Below are 22,540 nucleotides of genomic sequence, written 5' to 3' on the forward strand. Positions count from 1 at the left end.
TTACTGCTTTTAAGATTCTCTCTTTGTCTTTAACCCTTGGCATTTCCATTATAATGTGTCTTGGTGTGGGCCTCTTTGGGTTCCTTTTGTTTGGGACTCTCTGCACTTCCTGGACTTGTAAGTCTATTTTCACCAGGTAGGGGAAGTTTTCTGTCATTATTTCTTCAAATAGGTTTTCAATATCTTGCTCTCCTTCTGGCACACCCATAATGTGAATGTTGGTACACTTGAAGTTGTTCCAGAGGCTTCTTACACTAAGTTCATTTTTTATACTTTTTTCTTTTTGCTCTTCTGGTTGGTTGGTTTTTGCTTCCTCATATTTCAAATCGTTGATTTGATTCTCAGAATTTTCTACTCTACTGTTGAAACCTTGTAAATTATTCTTTATTTCAGTTAGTGTATGCTTAATTTCTGACTGGTCCTTTTTCTTTTCCTTGACATTCTCACTAAGATCCTTGACAGTCTCATGACGATCCTTGAGTAACCTTATAACCATGGTTTTGAAATCTATATCCAGTGGTTTGCTGGCTTCTATTTCTTTCATTTGTGACATGTTTCTTTGTCCCCACATTTTGGCTTTTCCCTGTGTTTGTTTCTATGTATTAGGTAGAGTTGCTATGTCTCTTTGAGTTGGTAGAATGGCCTTGTGTAGTAGGTGTCCTGTAGGGTCCAGCGGCTCAGCCTTTCCAGTCACCTGAGTTGGGCACTCTAGGTGTGCCCCTGTGTGGGCTGTGTGCACAGTCTTGTAGTTGAACCTTTTTTTTTTTTTAATCCTCACCTGAGGATATTTTTCCATGGATCTTTGGGGAGAATGGGAGAGGGGAAGACAAAGGGAAATATTGATGTAAGAGAAACACATCGATTGGTTGCCTCCTGCAAGAGCACTGACCAGAGCCTGGGCTGAGGAGGAGCCTGCAACCAAGGTACGTGCCCTTGACTGGAATCTAACCTGGGACCCTTTGGTCCTCAGTCTGATGTTTTATCCACTGAACCAAACAGGCTATAGTAAGCCTTGATTGCTGTTGGTATCACTGAGAGGAATTGACCTCCAGGCCAATTGGCTGTGAGGCCCAGCTGCAACTACAGTGGGAGAGCTGCTGTGCAGGAAACACCCCTATGGAGGAGGACTTGGATCAGTGTGGCTTTGCTGCTCACTGAGTCTGCCCCTTGAGTGTGTCACTTGTGGATGTGTAGAGTTGTAATGTGGTATGGTATGAAGCTGTCCACTGGGTGCACTGGCTCTAGGGCCTTCAGGGCAGTGCAAAGTCAGCCACTGCCTGGGTCCATCTGCAGATGGATGCTATTTGTATTAAGCTTAAAAGTGTCTCTCAGTAAGACCCAGCTGTGAAGCAAGAGGCTGGTGCTAGTGCCAGGTCTTGGACCTTTTATTGCTAGGTTCAGGGCACACTGACACCTGCTACAGCTTGAGAGATTTTAGGAAAGTCTGAAGCCTGAGCCAGGACAAGCCATTGATATGGAAAAGCCACTGCAAATAGCTTGGGTGGGGCTGCAAATTGCATGGGGTGGGGTCTCAGGGAATCAGCAGGGCAGAGCAAACAGCTTGAGCCACACTGATGGAAACTCAGATATGACTGCCAGTCATCTCTGTGACATGGAAGGTCCCCACACAAGAACAGTGACCCTGTGAGCACCCCCATCTGAGAGAAAGCCACGCTCGAGTTCCTGCCCCAATGCCAGATAATCCAGTTCCTCCCTGTATGTGTCTGAGTCAACCAAAACCAGCAGGTTCTGGAGCTCAGAGAGATGGAGTTCAAGTTCGTGCACCAGCCCTTTAAAAGGAACACCTGGGTCTCCAGCAGCCTCCGTGTCACTTAGCCACAATCTCTGCTGGTTTTTATTTTATTTTTTATTTTTTTAAATATATTTTATTGATTTTTTACAGAGAGGAAGGGAGAGGGATATAGAGTTAGAAACATCGATGAGAGAGAAACATCGATCAGTTGCTTCCTGCACACCCCCTACTGGGGATGTGCCTGCAACTAAGGTACATGCCCTTGACTGGAATCGAACCTGGGACCCTTGAGTCCACAGGCCGACGCTCTATCCACTGCGCCAAACCAGTCAGGGCCTCTGCTGGTTTTTAGAGCCCGTAATTACAGGGACTTCTCTTCCCTTGCTCCTCATGGGAGGCCTCTACCTCCCAATTAAAAAAAAGTGCACACGTGGGTGTTGAACCAGCCCATTCTGTGCCTCCACCCCTTCTACCAGTCTCAATGTGCTTTCTTCTTTACTTATCTAGTTGTAGGATTTTCACTCAGCTAGCTTTCAGGTGGTTCTGAATGATGGTTGTTCTGTATTTTAGTTGTAATTTTGATGTGGTTGTAGTAGACGACGTGTACAGCATTTACCTATGCCACCATCTTGGTTCTCTCCTACATTAACTGCGTTTTCACTTAGCAGTGTGTCCTGAAAGTTTTGCTTTGTTCGTGTCCTTAACCAGTTGCACAATGCTATATAAAGCTGCAATTTTACAAAAATGATGAACAGTTTGTTTCTAATTTTTTTCTAACATAAAAACTCTGCCCTTACCATCCCCATGCATAAACTTTCATACTGATACAATTACTTCTAATGCTTTAAAAATACAATTGCTGGACCACAGATTTTTGTGGATTTTTAAGACCTTTGATAGACACATATGCTTTTTTTGCATCATATGATTAATCCATAGGAATGTTCAAATGGGGGAAATTTTACACCAAGGCAAGGCAAGGTAGAAGCAGAAATGGAAGAATTATTGTAACTTTCCAGCCCTCAGGTGTCACCTGCTGCCTCCAGTGCTAGGCTGAAGTTGTATGCAGTGATAGTTTCTGCTCGAGTTGCCTTTATTTGCCTAGTGTTCATGTATTCCTGAAATTATAAAGTACAAAGCAATCCCTTTAAAAAGATAATGTCTATGTGGGAAAAAAAGGACTGGGTAAATGTTTACAAGGCCAAGGCACATGTTGGGTGTCTTCAGTGTATTGTCTGAATCCATAGACTTATCATCACACCATTAGCCTCCTTTGTAGCTCATTAAAGCTACCTGGAGGGTTCTATTTCAATTTTTCTCCAGGTTTTTTCTATCAGATCCTTTTCAGCTGTCACTAGCTCTAGCCTGGCTTGGGGCACCAATGGCTTTACTATTTCTAATGAAGGACTTGATAAAAGGAGGAAGAGGATTTGAGAAGATTCAGATAGGATATTGATGCTCCATACATAGAATAAAGCATAGAAGAAAGAACCAGGCTTCAAATATAAGGAAGATAAAGAGGGAGAGGTGATAGATGATTAGGAAGGAAGGAGACGTGAGCCGGAGGACACTGTTCTGTGCAGAGCATTCCTGGACTGTTTTTGAGGCAAGAAGTGAATTTCAGTTATGTCTAATACAAGCCCCCTTACTTAGGAAAATGACAACTAATTCAGCTGTTTCAGCCCACATCTGTCCTTCCTTTAGTCCAGTGGTTCTCAACCCTTTGGCAGTCGAACGACCCTTTCACAGGGGTCGCCTAAGACCATCCTGCATATCAGATATTTACATTATAATTCATAACAGTAGCAACATTACAGTTATGAAGTAACAACGAAAATAATTTTATGGTTGGTTCACAACATGAGAAACTGTATTTAAAGGGCCAGAAGGTTGAGAACCACTGCTTTAGTCCCTTTTCAAAATTAGCAAAATGTTGCTTAACTATATCTTGCCAATTTTTTATCTTCATGAACTTGGTGTTATTAAAGGTTTATTATAGAAGTAATAAATTCATAGCTCAGAATTAAAAATATAAAAATCTTGATGCTATTTTCAAACTAGGTTCATTCGAGCCCTATTTTTATGTGTAATGTCAGGAGAAGCCAAGAACTAAAGAGTCAAAAAGTTTATCAGTCAATGATCTTGAATATTGTTAAAGAATGAGAGCTGTCCATGAAAAATAGCCCCCTCTTAATGTTTCTATTCTATGTGATTATAAAATTTTGCTAAAGGAGTCAGCAAATGTTTTTCTATATAGAATACTTTATTCCTTTCCTTTCAATTCTATATGAAATAATGTATTCCTTTTCTTTCAAATTATCAGCTGGCTTTAACATTGTATAGTTACAATCAGAGATGAATATGACAAGTTTCTGAATATTTTATTTGAACCCTTTGCCCATTTTCAAAATTAAGATGTGTCAGTTATCTAGTCTTGTCAACACCCCACCCTCTTGTGGTTAACAGCATGATCGCCAGCTAAAGTCACCCTCCTTTGGTCTGAATCCTAGTTTCACCTCTTACTGGCTATATAACTTTGGGAAATTTTCTTATATGGTAGTCCCCCTTGTCCTGTTTGGTTCTCCATAGTTTCAGTTACCCAAGGTCAAGTACAGTCCAAAAAATTAAAAATTGTTTATTTCACCCAGGGTATAAGTAATCCCTTTGTTCAGCATATCCACATTGTATAGGCTTCCCACTTAGTCACTTAGTTGATCTGTTGACCAAGACAGCTACTGTCATAATATCACAGTGCTTGTGTTAAAGTCACCCTTATCTTAATAATGGCCCCAAAGCCATCTACATAACTTTCATCAAACTATATTGTTACAATTGTTCTATTTTATTAGTTATCGTTGTTAATCTTCTAATGTGCTTAATTTATAAATTAAACTATCATAGTTATGTATGCATAGAAAAAATGTAATATATATAGGATTCAGTACTATTTACAGTTTTAGGCATCCGCTGGTGGTCTTAGAAGTATCTCCTGCAGATAAGGGGAGAATACTGTACTCTGGGATTCAGTTTTCTCATCTATATCATCTATAAAGTGGAGATAAAATAGTAAATATCTCACACAGTTGTGGATAAAATGAGAATCCATATATAGTAAACCTCATAAATGTTGACTATTGTTTTTTTTTCCTTATCACCATCATCATTTCTGGACATCAAGGACATTCTCCCATAATTCTGGGAGATCTATTAACCCTAAATCACCTAGATAAAGGAAACTATAATGTAAGATTTTAATATCATTAAAATTTCCTTTGTTGTCAAAGAATTCTGAAATACAACAGGTAATATTTGTTGTGCACCTAATTTTCTTCAGATATCCATGCTAAACCTTTTTTCATTACTTCTTTTAAATCTTTATTGTTGAAAGTATTACATACGTCCTCTTTCTCCCCGCATTGACTTCTAGCCCACCCCTGCCTCCTACCCCAGGCCTTTACTACCCTATTGTCTTTGTCCATGGGGTTACCCATTGAAGTTCTTCGGTTGATCTCTTCCCACCCACACACCCTCCCCCGCCTTCCCTCTGAGATTCCACAGTCAGATCCAGAGACATAGAAGCATGGAACAATTTGTCTATCAGTTTATTTTGTTCATTAGGTTTCACGTATGAGTGAGATCATGTGATACTTTCTCTGACTGGCTTATTTCACTTAGTGTAATACTCTCCAGATTCATCCATCCTGTTCCAAATGGTAAAAGTCCTTTTTTACAGCTACGTAGTATTCCATGGTATAAATGTACCACAGCTTTTTTTCCTCACTTATCTGCTGATGGGCACTTGGGCTGTTTCCAAATCTTAGCTATTGTAAATTGCGCTGTTAGGAACATAGGGGTACATATATTCTTTCTCTTTGGTGTTTCTGGTTTCTTAGAATATATTCCTAGGAGTGGGATCACTAGGAGTTCTATTTTTATTTTATGGAAACTCCATACTGTTTTCCATAGTGACTGCACCAGTCTGCATTCCCACCAGCAGTGTACTAGGGTTCCCTTTTCTTTTAGACATCTTGATAGCATATAAATGAGAACACTTCCATATTTTATAGATGAGATATCGACTTAGGAAGGTTAGTTTTCCTGTGGTCATACAACCAGTACATGGAAAATGGAACTTGACTACCATACCAAGATAATTATGTGGGCTACGGTAATTAGGTTTGGCATTCTTCAGTAACAATAGTGGTTACCCACAGAGTAGCACAGACTCAAGGTGACCAAATAAGCCATTTACAGTGGCCTCAGCTTACTAAATATCTCTACACCAAACAGAACTATCAGTTCTTATGAACCAACTAGGAACTGCTCATCATCCAGCTGCCTGTTCACCAGGTTGACCAGACTCAGGAGACTTGGCTCGAGTCAGTCAGTCAGACTTATACCTCTTACTCCACCAGGTACACAGTAGGGACCTTGCTTATGCAGATTATCGTGGTGGCAGTTCCAACATGAGAGGGCAGACCTGCCGGACCGTACAGATTCTGATCCACGTCAGAACCACATTCAGCAGCTCTCCAGAGACAGCCAGCTCAGCATGCTGCCTCCTGGCTCCACGCCCAGCTGGTTGGTTTAGGGCTCTTTTCAGACCACGTTGGGAGGGAGAACAAGTGACCAAGCAGTTGAATAGAATAAGCACCATCTCAGACCAGCTCAGAGTTCTTTCAAAGGCTCAAAATGTTTTTGTGGACATCAAAGAATTAGAAACAGGGATTTTAGAAAATTTTAGGTAACCCCATGAAGCTTGGTTCTGATCAAGGAAGGGAAAATATGGATCCTCTCTTGAGTATCCGTGAACATCATACTAAAAAATAATCCCATTCTGGGTGTGTTTAAGAGAGGAGTATTATCTTCTTTTTAGAACATATGTCAAATTACAGTTTGGAAGGTAAATCAAATAGCACTGTTGGTTTGTGCTGTGCTCATTCTCTTCTCTGTCTGGTACTCCCTGGGGAAAAACACCCCTATTACTTTTTCTCTGCATTTAAAATATACCAGCATTTTAGATTCATATTAGGAAAATTAATTCTCAGGGTAAAAATATTCAAGTTACATCAAAATGAAAAAGAATTTGTGTTTTGATAACAAGAATGGTTGTTTTTTGTAGAGCTATGGGTCCGAGCTATTTCATACAGGGAGGTGCCCTTGTCCTTGCACAGATAATGAAATGAGGTAGTTAGTTCATTGTTCTCAGTCTGGTTAGGGGAGCTTTAAAAAATACCAGTGCTGCCCTGGTGGGTGTGGCTTAGTTGGTTGGGCATAGTCCATGCACCAAAGGGTTGCTGGTTCAATTCCTGTTCAGGGCATATGCCCGGGTTTCGGCTTGATCCTGGTGTGAGGCATGCTGGAGGCAGCCTATTGATGTTTCTCTCTTTCTAAAAATCATATGTTTCAAAGTTGCCCTGGTGATTCTGATTTGTAGCTGGAGACAAAAATGAGAAGCAGGTATTCTGACCTGCCAACAGGAGCTCTCCTGAGCTTTTTATTCATCCCTGTTTTCTTCGTTTCTAAAAATAAGTCATGTCACTGTCTCCATTACTTTTCCACTCTCTTCAGGGACAACTTTTATGGGCAGAAATTTTTTAAGTGTTTTTCCCTTTTTCAGTTTTTACAACCCCTCTCCTAACTGGGCATTGATCAATCCAGCATCCATAATTCCATGATCTCTTAAACCTCATTTGAAAGCCAAAAAAGGACTTTTTTCATAAGCCAGTGAAGTGAGGGAATGTGGTTTTCACACTTGGGTAAGTAAGTATCACAACTAAGACAAAACCTTGTTAAGGCCCCCAGTGACAGCAAAAGAATTAATACATAAATAAATAATATTTCCATTTGAATTCTAAAAGAGCAAGGCAAGCAGTGCATAGAAGAGAGGAAAGAACAGAGAGGGGAATACATGCATTAAGCAAAGACTCCTGCCTTTCAGACACTCTGAAAATTAGACCTTAAACCAGAACAGCTCACGTCTTATGACTTGGGTTATACAGAATTTTCAAGATAAAGAATCTCTTTGATTGTTAAGAACAATTTTATGCTCTATTTTTAAAAGCAGAGGACCATAAAATTATTACATCTTCTAAGGGTGTTAACTCCCCAAAGTTTAGAATCATTACATCAAATCAGAATTTCTTACCACTTATGGGTTCTCTTGGGATCTGGCTCTGTTGTATGATAAAAATAGCAAATAATATTGAGCACTCATTAAGTGGCAGGCCCTATTCTGAGCGCTGTTCATGTTCACTCATTTCCTTCCAAACCTCTAATTCCATGCCTCAGAGCAAGCATGTCAAACTCAAAGGCTAACACGGGCCAAATAAAGGAGACATTCGGCCCGCAGGCCACGAGTTTGACATGCTTGCGTTAGAGCTTTGGTTCTCAAATCTACGTGTAACCAAGAACCTGAGGCACAAGTTAAAAATGAGGGAAAAGATACCGGGATGTGCAGAGAGTCTGATTAAGTGGCTTGAGGATGGAACCCCAAATCATCATTTTTCAGCTAGGCTCTCCCAGTATTTCCAATGCCAGTAGTGTGCTAATTTAATTGGCATTACACACCGTGTTTGAAACATGGTCATCGCTGCCATCATTTATTCCATTGGATGGATGGCCAATAGGTTTGAAGTAAATAATTTTGCCAACATTTCTTACCTATTTTTAAAAGGTAAATGACTCTGTGCTGTGTGGTTTAATTTCCTAAATACTGCCACAATTTCAACATCTTCAGGTCTAGAGAACTTTCTTCCTAGGATCTTCAAATACTTCATTTAGGTCATTTATTTTTTAAAAGGAGAAGATATTTATTAGCATTAGTCCATTCTAATGAAGCAAGGTGGTCATGGACAAACTCCCACCCAAAAAGAAAAATCACACCAAAATCATACTTGTGAATCGAGTCTTTTTCTGTATCCTGTGCAGCACCCAAACAGTAAAGTTATGGAAAGTCTTACAAATGTTCTAGTCTAAATACCAGATGTGGAAACCAGAACCTAAACAAGTGAAGTGTCTTGCCCAAAAACATACAAATACCGTAGTTAGAAGAGTTGAGAGTGTCTCCTTGATGAGTCTTCTCACTACTGCACCATGAAGCTCTGTATCCTCTACTCCATCTCTCATGTTGTCAGTAATCACTGATGCTGGGGGAGGCAAGCATGCCTCCATCAAGTAAAATCAGTCCATGTTGGTTCCTGAGCACAAATAACTTGATAATTAACAGCTGGCCCCACTAAGAGTCAAGAATAAGATAAATCATCTGGGGTGAAACCCAATCCATAAATGTGTCACCTGCAGGACTGTAAGGTGTTTAAGGCTTTGTCTATATGTAGCTAGAGAGTTCGAGAAATTCAGGTAAAAAAAAACAATTTCTGGAGGAAAAGGAAGCATGTTGACCTAGTCCTGCATACCAATCAGATGACTTGGCCAAGATTGTAGATAGTGAACTTGAGACAGGTCTACAGAGAACAGTTCTGTCCTGACTCTGTGATGTGATGTGTGAATTCCAACCATACTGCCTCCCAAACATATCTTCCCTGCTATTGATTTACAGTCATGGGTACCAAGGAGGCAGGACTGTACAACTAATCTAAAATTGATTAGAATTCAGTTAAAAGCAAAAATTCCTATTAGAAATCCGGCCTGAAGCATACTTGAAAAAAATGTATACACTAATAGCTGATAGCTCTATTAAAATACATTTCATTTTCAAATAACACTGCCTTTAAAATTATTCAAAGTCTGTGCATACATTTTTTGGGATACACACACACACACACACATAGTTTGTGCCAATCACAGTAGAAATCTGATTCATATGTTTGTATTGAATAGGCCTAATTCTGAATGTGATCACAACCCCTCTGAGACCATGGCAGCAGTTATGTCTCAGGTTTTACTTTGGGGAATGGTATCTGAATGGTGTTTGCCTTGTTCAGCCATGAGCAGCATAAGCAGGTATGGGCTTAGCATTCAGGGTAGGGCTTGGCAGTGCCCAGCATATGGTGTGTGATGGGTTCTTCTATGCACTAAGCAGGGATAGGAGGTAATTTGGGGAGATTCCATCATGCTTCATTTGGAAAACAGAGTTGTCTCTGGTGGAGCTAAAGGTAATGGTTTGCATTGGCATGTGTTTCTATAATTTTTTTACATGACTTTTGAACTGAAAACAGATAAAAGGCCTGATGTAAAACAGGTAAATAAAATAAAACCAGCCAGACTCAAAGATGCCCCAAATGTGTTTTATGTATGTTTCAAGATAGTCACTTTGGCTACTGATATTTTAGGGAATCCAGAGAGGCATTTTCAAGCAGGAAAGTATTATCACAAGAATTCTCATGTGATGTTCACAATAAGCTATTGAAAAATGGCTTGAGGGAGAGGAAACCCCTATAGGCCCAAGTGGATCCTCCATTGCAGGCAAAATGACTGGTGTGGGTGTTTAGAGGACCCAGGAACCTTTGATTTTATACCTCATGCCCTTCTGGCACTGTGACACCCAGGAAGTCCAGTGTGCCATGCACCACAGGCCTAAGCAGGTGTGTGCTGTGGAAGTGCCAGGTCACCTGCCCCTGCAGCATGGGGAGGGAATGCCGCCACCGACAGCCAGCCTAAGGTGCCATCTGTTTGCCACCAGCTGGTGCAGCAGCCATGTTAGTACAGAATAAACGTCTCAGGTGTCCTCACAGCAGCTGAGCTGTAAGCTGCTTTCTCCTGCCTTGGCCTCTGTTCCTTTACTTCCCTTGCTCAGCTGCCTGTCCTTGGAAAAGGAAAGAAATCAGAACAACTTCACCTGAAGCAGCTCTGATAACTCTTCATAGTGAGTGCAGGAGGGCCTGAAGGTTAGTCTTGCTTGTCTTTCACTCACCGGCCTCCGCAATAGTCCTGGTGGGGCTGCTGTGTGGGATCTGAATGCACAAAGCCGCACACACCTTCTTCAGTCTAGTTCCCTGGCAGAGGAGAGGGCGTTCTGCGAGAACCTGTTTCAAAGTTCATCAGTGAAAGGGACCAAGAGAAGAGGAAGAATTTAGTCTCCCCGGAGGGGCGTGTGGCGTGGAGAGACTGGGCTCTGAAGTCAAACAGATTTGGCTTAAAAACTCTTGTTCTGTTGACCAACATCCAGTTCAATGGCATTTCCCAAAATATAAATAAGGAATAGCATCCACTCCAAAGACTAGGGTTGGATGAGAATAAACATGTAACATCCATATAGCAGAGTATTTGCTTCTTTGCAAAATAGCAAGTGGAACTTGCTTTCTATCACAGGCAGTGGTCCGAGTCAGTGAGATGAGCCCACAGGCCAACCAGTTTCCTTTTAGAGAGAATGTGACACTGCACTTCCAGCAGCCTCGGTGACCTTCCCACTCTTTGGAAAGCACAAGAATCTACAGGCTGATATGAACTTACTAGTAGATGCTCCATGTGTCGTCCCCATTGGAGATTTACTGAAGAAGGATGGTGGCAACAGAATAGCCACCAAGGAGAGAAAGTAGCCCAGAGATCATACAACTACCTGCATGCTCAGTGCACGCCAGGGATCTCAAGAGGACCAGAGCACATGACATAATACCTTGTGGTCATATCACACCCGTCATGGCTGGCTTTGCAAATCTGAGTTCAACTTGCCAGTTAACATCTACTATAAAACTACTGTGTGTGCAAGGTATTTTGCAAAGGTAGCTGAAAGGACTTTGATATCAATAAGTAGGCAATAGAAAAGAAATTGAGTATCTCTAAGCCCAGCATCCTCACTTATAAAGTTTCCTCCACCCATAGAATTAGCACTATCAATGCAGTGAAATAGAGTTTGCTCCTGTATTCACAAGGTTCTGGGTAAATGCCAGCTATTATTATAATTCATTGTTTCAGTAACTTGCTCTTGAATCTTTGCAAATATCTCCTAACCCCTTAACGTTCTCATCTGTAAACTAGAGCTGACGATACAGCATCTTTTAGTAATACCTCGAGCAGCCGTTTTTAAACTTTAGTGACCTAGAACCTGGGCCATGACCATGCTGCCCTGTAAGTTCAGTATCAAATGGCTGTGGCATCTGTGCTAAAGAACTTGACCAAGCTCACCTGTAACAGCCAGTACTGCATCCCTGAGTCCTGAATCCTGGATCCTGTTCTGACCAGACCACTGGGCCTCCAGAGAACATCACAGCCCTGTTGTCACTGGGTTTCCACAGGGGGGTTGATTTCAGAGTACACAGCTGAAGCTTCCAGCACTCCACAGACACCTTAAAAAGGCTAAGTGTCATTGCCTCTTTGTTCTTCCTCTACAGACACATTTGCAAGCAAAGTGGCAGCTACCCAGGACCAGTACGCAGACGCATCCATTGGTAACGTCACTGGCAGCAACGCGGTGAATGTCTTCCTGGGAATCGGTGTGGCCTGGTCCATCGCAGCCATCTACCACGCGGCCCACGGGGCACAGTTCAAAGTGTCCCCCGGCACGCTAGCTTTCTCTGTCACTCTCTTCACCATTTTTGCTTTCATCAATGTGGGGGTGCTGCTGTATCGGCGGAGGCCAGAAATCGGAGGTGAGCTGGGTGGGCCCCGGACTGCCAAGCTCCTCACATCATCCCTCTTTGTGCTCCTGTGGCTCTTGTACATTTTCTTCTCCTCCCTGGAGGCCTACTGCCACATAAAAGGCTTCTGAAGGAACAATCAGATGTAGTAAATTTATATATATATACATATATACATAAACAATACGTACAATGAACAGAGGAAACTGACATTTGTCATGTTCTCTTACCTGCTGATGGAATCCAGCTTCAAGAGCATACTTACTAGGGCTGAAGTGAGAAACCATCACCTCCCATTCCCAGGGGCATCGTCGCATGGAACAAGGCGTGGAGGCAGGGCCACCTGGGCAGCTGGCCTAGGAGGGCTGTGTCCTCTCCAGGTTCCTAAGTCCTTAAGTCTTTGATTTGTTTTCTGTTTTGCCTTCTTTTCAGTGGGGGGTTGGGAGGTGGCTGATGTCTGCCTTTTGTTTTGTTTTGTTGGGAAGATCGGGGTTCTTGCTTCTCTTGTGGGAGGTGATGACCAATCTAAATGCAAATGGATTTTGGTAAAAATTTAAGTCATTAGGATTACTTTCCCTTCCCCCAAACACTTTAAAAGTTATTTTGGATTAAGAAGGGATATGGGCACAGAAGAAGAACGCAGCCCGTCTTCACGTTACTAAATCCCAGCTTAGCTCTGGACCGTGAGCAGAGGTGAAGCTGCCTCTGAGAAGACGCGTGGGAGCTGGGATGGAGCCAGGAAGCAGTGATGGTTCCCGATGCCGTCTGATATTTAAAGACATGCTGCCTGGCACTCCTGATCAACAGGTACAGGAAGAATAATGTGCCTAGATTCCCAGAAACATGCAAAACCCGTTACTTCTTCTCTCTTTAGCTCTGGATTGTAATTGGCAAGGCCCTTCTTCTGGTGTTTCAGCCCAGCTATCTCCCCGGGTCCCCCATCCCCTCCTCCTGCAAACAGGAAGAACAACTCCATTCAAAACTCACATCATCCTTTGCCATTTGCATCAATCTGTGTCCCATGTTGCTGTTGCCTGGGATGGATCATCTGTTGGTTTTCTTTTCAAAAGCATCCATGGCTTGCACAATCCTGTTCCAGTCACGACTGAACATTTGCTCCCCCTTCATGTGCCTGTTTGGGAATGTTGTTGTGATACCTGTTACACAGTGCATGGACGAAAAACAAATAAAACAAAGCGTTATCTGTATATAGTAGAGCATAGCAGACACTGTTCTCCCATTCAGCAGCGTTAACCGGACATTGAAGACATAAGTGAGTTTTCTTTTCACCTGTAACTTTTCTGTTGTTATTGAGTTTATGACTAGGGATACAAGGAGAAAATGGCTTATTGTTCATGGAGCTGCACATTCATTTTGAAGAAGCAATAACTGTCACGGGGGACGTTAAAGCAATGGAGAGGACAGCAGGCGAACCACAAAGTATCTTCATGGAATAGTAGCCATGTGGAGCACACCAGAGGCCTCTAAAAAACCGCCTGTTGATTCAGGAAGGCCAAGGAGAAAGGTGTGGAGAAGTGGATGCAGGAGGCGTGCCTGGGCTTTGAGAGCCTCTGTTTTTCCAGCGCCCTGTCCCTGAAGTATTTATTTCACATCTGCTCTGTCTGGCACAGATGGTAGATAGTGCTGGTTTGTTCGTTTTATTTTTTTATAAAGGCTACTTTGAGCCCTGTTTCTTTCACCATCCAGACCCCTCTGATTGTACCTGCATTTTTTTGAGTAGGAAAGAGGTCAGGCTGACCAATGAATGGGTCTTTACAAGTGAGTCTTCTCTACTTACGACTGAGGGGTAAGCAGTTAAAGAAGACGAGTGCCTCCCAGCAGGGCTGCACTGGGAGGTTTGTAACCCCTGGAAAGGGAGTGGCTCTTTCTATTTTAAAATACCAAAGAGCGTGGTGGATAAACCCACATTCCAAAGTAGTGAGTCCACTAATGAGGAAAAATGGAATGATGTTGGCCCCCTCTTAGAGAGTTCTCTGTCTATAAAGATTCTCAGAATGGAGACACCCCTAGCCCTCTGTATTAATTCAAAGATACTGAAGAAATAAAATTGTTGAGAGCTATTTTCTCTTTTTCCACTCAGTGATCATGATCATTCATCATTTAAATAAAGATTTGGTGGCTGAATTAATAATTAAATGCTGGGTACCCACTCAATATGCCAGGAACTATGCTGCCACCTGGGGACTAAAGTGTGAACAAAACAGCCCAAATCCTTGCCCTCAGCGGGCTCACAGTTAATGTGATTGCTCTTTCCATGAGTAAAAGTCAACCCAGCCACAGAGAAACAGATTTATCCTACAAGGAAAAACACAATTAGGACACTTTTAAAATAACACATTGAAACTGTGCAAATACAATTGTTCAAATACTTAAGTGTTGTTGTTTGGTTTTTTTTTTTTTTTAATTAAGAGAGTATAAAGCATAGATTAGGAAAAACATCCTAGATGTCCTTGGCCAATCTTGCAGATAGGACATCTCATCTTAAACCAAGAAAGGCAATCATGCTGGTATTCCACGTCACTGCGAAGGCCCAATTAATCCCAGTTTGTATCTTGGTTTGATAACAACACTTTTCTATGCCCTGTCCCTCTACAATTCTTATCTTTTGGAGACTCACCCCAACCTGCCATGGCCTAGCACACTGGTGGCCTAACTCCTTTGGGGGCACATGTTAATTCCCTGCCCCTCCCCTTTTTTTAAGATTTACTAAATGGAAAACTAGCCTAGAAACACCAGGTAAATGTTATCAGGGGACATGAGTTGTTTAAACATTAGAAAGATTTTGCACTCATTTTTAGCCATATTTGGAATGTCAATAGGCCCATAGCAAATTGTTACAGAGGACTTTTGAGAAATTCTTGCCATTGGTCAATTTCAATTTCAAAGCTTTTGGGTTTGTTTGCTTTTTAAAATTTTATGTTATAGGGATATGATTCTGGTTGTTCAGGGTTTATTATTAATTATAGTTGTGTAAAATTATTTTATTTTGTTTGATTATTTTATTTTGTGTGTATTGTGCACAGCTTTAGGGAGAAACGCACTCATTGTGCTGCTCCTTATACATGGTACACGTTTTTGACACAGAGAAATAAAGTTTCTAATTGTTTCTGACTTAATCACTAGTTATACAGCATATTCTGTATGGAATGTTTTCCTTCTTCTCATTGTCATCTACTTCATATTTTGTTTTCATGTTTTAAAGAAATAAAAACCCAAAAGGTATTATTGTGCAAGTGGTATCCTCATCCAAATGAAAAAAAATAGATATACTAGTATTCAACTCTTGCAAATGTCAACTCTTTGGTTATTCAGTATTTCCTTTTTAGCCTCCCAAGAGAGCACAGTATCAGAATATTGTCTGATAGTGTTGAGATAAACGTTGGACAATTTGCCATTTCACTAATTGTTTTCTTACATTATTTAGTACCACTTTGTCTACATCGATTTGGCATCTAAGAACATAAGCCCCAAAACAGTTACACATCAGATCATTTTTTAGCATATGGAGTATTCTATCAAATCTATCCATCCCAATAAAATTGATCATCAGAAGTGTGTAACTAGTTGCTTCCCTAATTGTTGTAGTAATCACTTCACTGGGTCAAGAAATTCTAGCTATTGGTAAAAATCTACTTTAATTGATAAAGGAGTAGAGCAGCGGTTCTCAACCTGTGGGTCATGACCCCTTTGGCGGTCAAACGACCCTTTCACAGGGGTCGCCTAAGACCATCCTGCATATCAGATATTTACATTACAATTCATAACAGTAGCAACATTACAGTTATGAAGTAGCAACGAAAATAATTTTATGGTTGGGTCACAGCATGAGGAACTGTATTTAAAGGGCCAGAAGGTTGAGAACCACTGGAGTAGAGTATGTAGAAGAGACTTGCTTAAAATCATGCTCATCTTACAGAAAAAGAAAGATGTTGTTATGAGTAGATTCATTGGCTTTCATTCTTATCTGCCTACAAATTTGGGGTAATGGATTGCATTTCTTTTCTCTTTAAGCATTATGTCCTCATCAGTTCTAGCCACATTCACTGCCTTCCACCCACCAGATTTCAAGTGTTGAGTGGTCCCAATGGTATTTCACCAACAAGAATAACACAAGAATGGGAAACAATTGTAAGTTAGATATTTCATTTTTGGCACTTACTTAGGCCATCGTTAATCTCCTCCCCAAGCAGAAAACGTGTTATCTATAGGCGGAGCAACCACTGAGAGGTGGGTTTCCTTAGGGACAGAGTGTGTCTGCTTCCCAGCCAACAAGCCATGGTGAGTATCTAGCTTTCTGTGACTTTTTCCCTGCCTGCCACAATGTCAGAAAAGGTGCACTCAGAGGCTCTCCCAATTTTCAGTTTTGTCAAAAATCCTCTGATTTAATAATCCCTTCTTATGGAACATTTAAGTCAGTGGTCATTGCATAAATTATTTTTTTATTTTATTTATTTATTTTTTAGGAAAAATCATTATTTCAAACAGCAACATGACTGTTTAGTTAAATCTATGACCGCTGTGCTTCACAGATGCTTGACCTGATCACGTTCTTTAGAATCATGCAGTCTTGGCCTTTTTCAATAATCCAGAGACATGTCCCCTGGGGAATATGCAGTCGTAATCTTTCTTTTCCCTGCTTCCGACCTTTGTAATTTTTCCATAGCTACTTGTATTATATTCATTATCCTTAGTAATGCGCACTCTTACCTCTCAGCAATGGGAAAGGGTTCATGGACATGTTTTTCTGAAAGTGAATTTGTCATAGGAAAAATTAAATATGGTGACATTCCATCTAGAAAACTTTTTTATAGAAATGCCATGCTATACTCTAGTGACTGAGTATACCCTACAGCTACACACTACAACAGATTGAGGCAAAAAAGAATAAAGCCAACATTATTCATGTTTCAGGGCCCATCTATCTTGTCATTTCTATCAATATATGTGGGTATGGATTGGGGATAAGGACCCTCACATACACCCTCAAAAGTGAAGTAAACACAGAAAAACCATATATGGCTTCCATGCTTCCAAGAAATAGGCATATACAAATGATAGGAAAATTTACATTAGTAACCAAACACACTGAAAGAGAAATTAGTGACCTTCAATGTTACTGCGTCAATTCTGACAATTAATATACTCTTACTTTGTGGACGACAAAGACAAAGCCACCGAGCCAAATCTAAGAGTGTATAGGGGAAAACTGATTTATAGCCACTCTGTATTAGAAATTATTTATTCACCTAGAAGATTTTCAAAGACCTTTTCCCTATATTCCCAAGTTGGAACAACCCACTTTTAATTTACAGAAATATTTTTAATTTTTAAAATACTTGTCAATAACTGTTTATATTTAAATTATTTTGTATTAGGTGCACAGCACAGTGGTTAGGTAATCACATACTTTAAAAAGAGTTCGCCCTGATATTTTCAGTGCCCAACTGGCACCTTACATAGTTATTACAATATTACTATATTGACCCCCTGGAAGCCTCGTGATAGGACAATAGATAAATTCTCTAAGGAGATTTTCCTAAAAATGTGATTGAATGTGAAGATCCCATTCTTTCCAAGTGGAAAGGAACAATTCTATTAAATAACCAATATATAACCACTTGTCAAAATATTTCACCTAAAAAAGAAACTAAATTACATAAATGTTTAAAAGTGATATGATCCACATGTCCAGTTTTGATAAAAATAAATTTCTCTATAGGTACCTTTCTACCTTCTTATACTCATCTTAACACTAAACTTTGGAAATACTCCAAAGTGGTAATCTTTCAAGATTTCACATTCTCATTAATGCTCATATAATTGAGTAATATGGTAAAACAATGATTGGGATGAGAATTATCTGTGTGTTTATCAAGAACATATTTAAAAATGAGAGAATTAACAAAAAGAAAATGCATCAATGTTTCATCACAGACTATCCTTGTCTAAGATACTGAATGTCATTCCCATTAAGGAAGACAGAGTCCCAGTTTCTAGCAACAGCAGTAAAACGTAAACTTTTCTTCTCTGATTTTTACATAAAAACTAAGCTGGGTATACATAATTTTTGTTGTTGTTGCCAAAACCAAAAGTATGCTTTTGGTGCACTTTTTCATATAACTAAGTTATTTTGTGAAATATATCAGACCTCATAAAAATGCCTTCAATAATTTTTAAGCCATGAACTTTCTAAATTTCATAACTTAATACCTTGACAATTTCATTTATAAATGGCTGATTTCATCTTTTTAATTGATTTTAGAAAGGGAGAGAGAGAGAGAGAGAGAGAGAGAGAGAGAGAGAGAGAGAGAGAGACAGACATTGATTTGTGATTTGTTCCATTTATTTATGCATTCATTGGTTGATTCCTCCATGTGCCCTGACCAGGGATCAAACCTACAACCTTGGCATATCAGGATGATGCTCTAACCAACTGAGATACCAGACCAGGACATGGCTGATTCCATTTTGATGTTGTTGTTTACATATTTAAAACAATACATGAGATGTGATATTGAGCTTGAGTCTGGCTCAAATAAACAATAAAGCCCAGACAGACCTATCAGCAAATAAAATGCTTCTGAAACATTAGCCTTTTCATCCACAGCAGGTAGAACTATTGTTTGCTAACTTCTTTCTACCAAAAAGGGCCATTTCAGCCAGTGTAAAAACAAACAAAGATTTGAAATGCTAGTTTAAAGATTATTTCTATGAGAATCATCCAGGGTTTCAGCATTAAATCTCCTCTATCCCACTCTCCCTCAAGCATGGAGATACAAATATAAACACAAAAATAGGTGATGAATGTCAAATAACTAGAACTGCATTTTTGGGTGTCTAGGACAGCTCTAAAAGCCCATGTTAGGTTACTATTCCTTTTTATCAGACCTCTTTTTTAGGTGGACAAAGAGGGAAGGAAACACATTCCTGAATTGTTCCTTTTAGCAAAAGATGCACATTCGAAGTTGTTTGAAACTACTTAGAATACTGTTCATTATAGATAGCCTTCTAGAATAAGTAGCTTTTAAAGAGAAATAAATTCATTTTTCTTTCCTTCATTTAGCAAGCATTTCTGATAGGAAGTTTTTAGGCTCAATTAGGGCTCCTTTCTGACTTTTCCAATTACCCATCTGCCTTTTCGAAGGTGTTGAAAAATATCCCTGTCTAGTCAAATCGTGGGGGATTGAAAGGATAAGATTTTGTATTTTCCATGAAAACAGCACCAAGCAGGCCAGCTCCCATACGTCAGCTGACGTTATCTAGAAATATATGTTGCATGTTGGGAGAAAAGGAATAGGAGTCCCACCCAGTGCTGCCAAAATACCTGATCGTCTACCACCACGTAGCACCTCCACGAGTTGTAGTTTAGCTTAGATATTTTCAACTGAACCAAGTGAACGGCCAAGATTTTACAAACAGGCAAACTACCCCTTTCAACCATTTGGTACCTGAGATTCCTCCAAGGTACAGGATGAAGAGCGGGTAGCGAGGGGCATACTGTTGATGCCAAGGCACTGGAGCCTGTCCAACCAACTGCCTCATTACATACTGGACCCCATTTGGGACACTTACTATTGAAAAAACTGGGCTTTATTTTATTGCAATTTCATCAAAATGTTTCTGGTATTGGATCTAAGCAAAAGGATGACATCATGGAAAAACAAAGTTATTTTTATTAGCTGCAACTATTGTTAACACTTGCAAGAAAATATTTCTTTACTGTTCCAGTCTAAAACTAAGAACAGGTTTTTGCTGCCATCATTAATACTATAGGAAATTTGAAACTGTATCTTCATTGGAACCAATGATGCTACAGTTAATATACAGTTAATAAAATATTCTGGATATTCTCAGGTTCTCATAGATTCTGCATAGATTTACTTTTTTTTTCTCATCAGATGGATTGGGAATTTTCCCAACAACTGGTTTCATTTTGTTGAGAAGTGAGTCTAGCACCCATAGAAGCAATGAGCAGTAGACTCAGTAGAAGCTATGAGCATCAGCAACCCTGCCTCTATGTCCCCTTTTACTGCTTTTGACTTAATCCCTGTGCACATCTTGCAGAAGCAACTGCAGATGGTGAGAGAAAGCCAAAAGGAAAAGAGTTATCCTCCCCGCTCGTCAACTTTAAAAAATGTGTTTAAACTTTTAAACTTTAAATGCAAACTAGAGAGATGATTTAAATACCAAACTGAAGCAAAAATTGCATTTTTGAAAGCTATGAAGAAAATGCATATGAGATATTGAGATATGGGATGTAATAACATCAGTGTCAACACTGACCCCCCTGCCCCCCCCCCCCCGCCCCAATTCCGCTCATGCAGTACCTAGAAGCAAACAAGCAGTAGGCCAAAGGAGACAGATCATGATTCATTCAGTTACTAGATAGGGTCAAGAACTAGGCAAAATAGATGGGGCCAACCCTAGTCCTTGAGCCAGACCATCACCCTTGCTCACTCCTGTGATGGATATGGTCTGTGAACGTTGGAACAATGCCAGAAGTCTTTTTTTTTTTTCACTTGATGTGACTATTACCTACAGCAATTTTCTTCTTGCTCTGAGCAAGGCTATTTTGTTTGATTCAAATCTTCTCAGAGTCTTGCAGCTCAATCCATGCTGTTGCCTGCATGGAGAGCGAATCTTCAAACTGGTTGCCATGGAACCAGTTTTTTTAAAAAAACACTGAGAAAGCAGCATAGCCAAATGGGTTGGGTCTAGCAAAAAGTCTACTCTTGGATTTTTTTTCCTTCTTAGCCAGTGCTCTGATACTCCAATTCCAAAAGGGATTTCATTAATAAACTGAAAATAATTGCTTTGTTGCTGTTTAGAATTAATCCATACCTCTTCAGAGCTTGAAGCTTCCACTGACCAACATGAGATCCACGGGTAGGACTAGAATGACTTTACCCGAAGACATGATTTGTCTTGTGAAGAAACCAGAATTGGTTTGGGCCTCTTTAAAGCAACAGACAAGATACTGCTTAACATCTGAAAACAATGAAGAGGGTTTGGCACAGGGTCCTGGGTTACAGAGGGCAGGGCTTCTGACAAGATCTCTTGAAGTTCTGCTCTTCCCTGTAAGTGTGTATCTGTCCTGTTCCTTGGGGAACACTTCCTTGCACTCATTTAGTCAGAAAGTGGCCAGTTATGACACACTAATTAAATTAACCTTCCATTTTTGGTCTAGAGACATTTTATCAATTCGAGACTGCTTCATAGAGCCATTCTTAAACCTACCAAGTAACTTTCTGTTAATAGAAATAGAAATACTAATTTTCATAACTTCACATTCTGCCTTTCACCAATGAGATACATGGGTTCTGACTCAACTAACACATCAAAAATCTACAGTGAGCCAAAGACTGACACAGCCCAAGCTCCACCTTATATCTCCTAATTCTCCTGGGAGAAACAGCCATTCCAGAGCTGGTGATAGAAAAGAAAAAAAGGAGAAATGGACAGGTAGCTCATTGGTTGCTCCAAAAGCTTTGTAACACAGATCATTCTGATTGTCTCAACATTAACACTGTACTCACTTTAAAAAAAAAAAAATGACTGCAACTCAGGAAAAAGAGTTGAGGAAATATCTCCAACTATTCATCAGAAGTCAGACATTGCTTTGCAGGCAGGATCTTAAAAGCCACTTTACCTTCCTGCCCAGTCTCTGCAAATCCATAAGGGCTGAAAGTGTTTGGACAGGACTCATCAATTAAAATTCAGATCTGGATACTGGAGCTAGATAAACATCAACTGGAAAATTAGCCTGAAAGAAGTTCAACCAAAGAGGGCCGAAAATTAGTCAATTTAGCAAGTCTGTCTGCCAGGATCATTGGCTCGCTTTATATTCAATTAAAACTTGTAAAAACATCTACACAGTCAAGGCAGTGGAGCATTTTTTTAAATCAAATGTCAGAGTTTATTGCATTTTTTTCAATCATCCAATTTCGTAAACCTCAAACATTTACTTTGTGCAGAGTATTAAACTAGGCACCCTAGGATAGTAGGAGGAATTCAAGACAAAGGTAATTTCAAGAAAACTAACGCTAGCCCTGATTTAGTCAGGAAGTGGCCAGTTATGACACGCTAATTAAATTAACTTTCCATTTTTGGTCTAGAGACATTTTATCAATTTGAGACTGCTTAATGGAGCCATTCTTAAACCTACCAAGTAACTTTCTTTTAATAGAAATACTAATTTTCATAACTTCACATTCTGCCTTTCACCAATGAG

The 22,540-nt window shown here is 40.1% G+C and overlaps 1 protein-coding gene across 2 annotated transcripts in view; it reads left to right on the top strand.

Moving 5' to 3' along the window:
- SLC8A1 (solute carrier family 8 member A1) overlaps positions 1 to 13,489 on the top strand; it is a 276,016-nt gene extending 262,527 nt beyond the window's left edge. For both annotated transcript variants that reach the window (XM_081100760.1, XM_081100761.1), the window contains one exon: positions 12,043 to 13,489. In XM_081100760.1, coding sequence (XP_080956886.1) covers positions 12,043 to 12,419 — 377 coding nt within the window. In that variant the 3' untranslated portion in view covers positions 12,420 to 13,489. The remainder of the gene's footprint in view (positions 1 to 12,042) is intronic.
- Positions 13,490 to 22,540: the final 9,051 nt, after the last annotated feature.

This window comes from Myotis nattereri (assembly GCF_964212035.1).
Source record: "Myotis nattereri genome assembly, chromosome: 10".
In the NCBI taxonomy this organism is placed as follows: domain Eukaryota; kingdom Metazoa; phylum Chordata; class Mammalia; order Chiroptera; family Vespertilionidae; genus Myotis; species Myotis nattereri.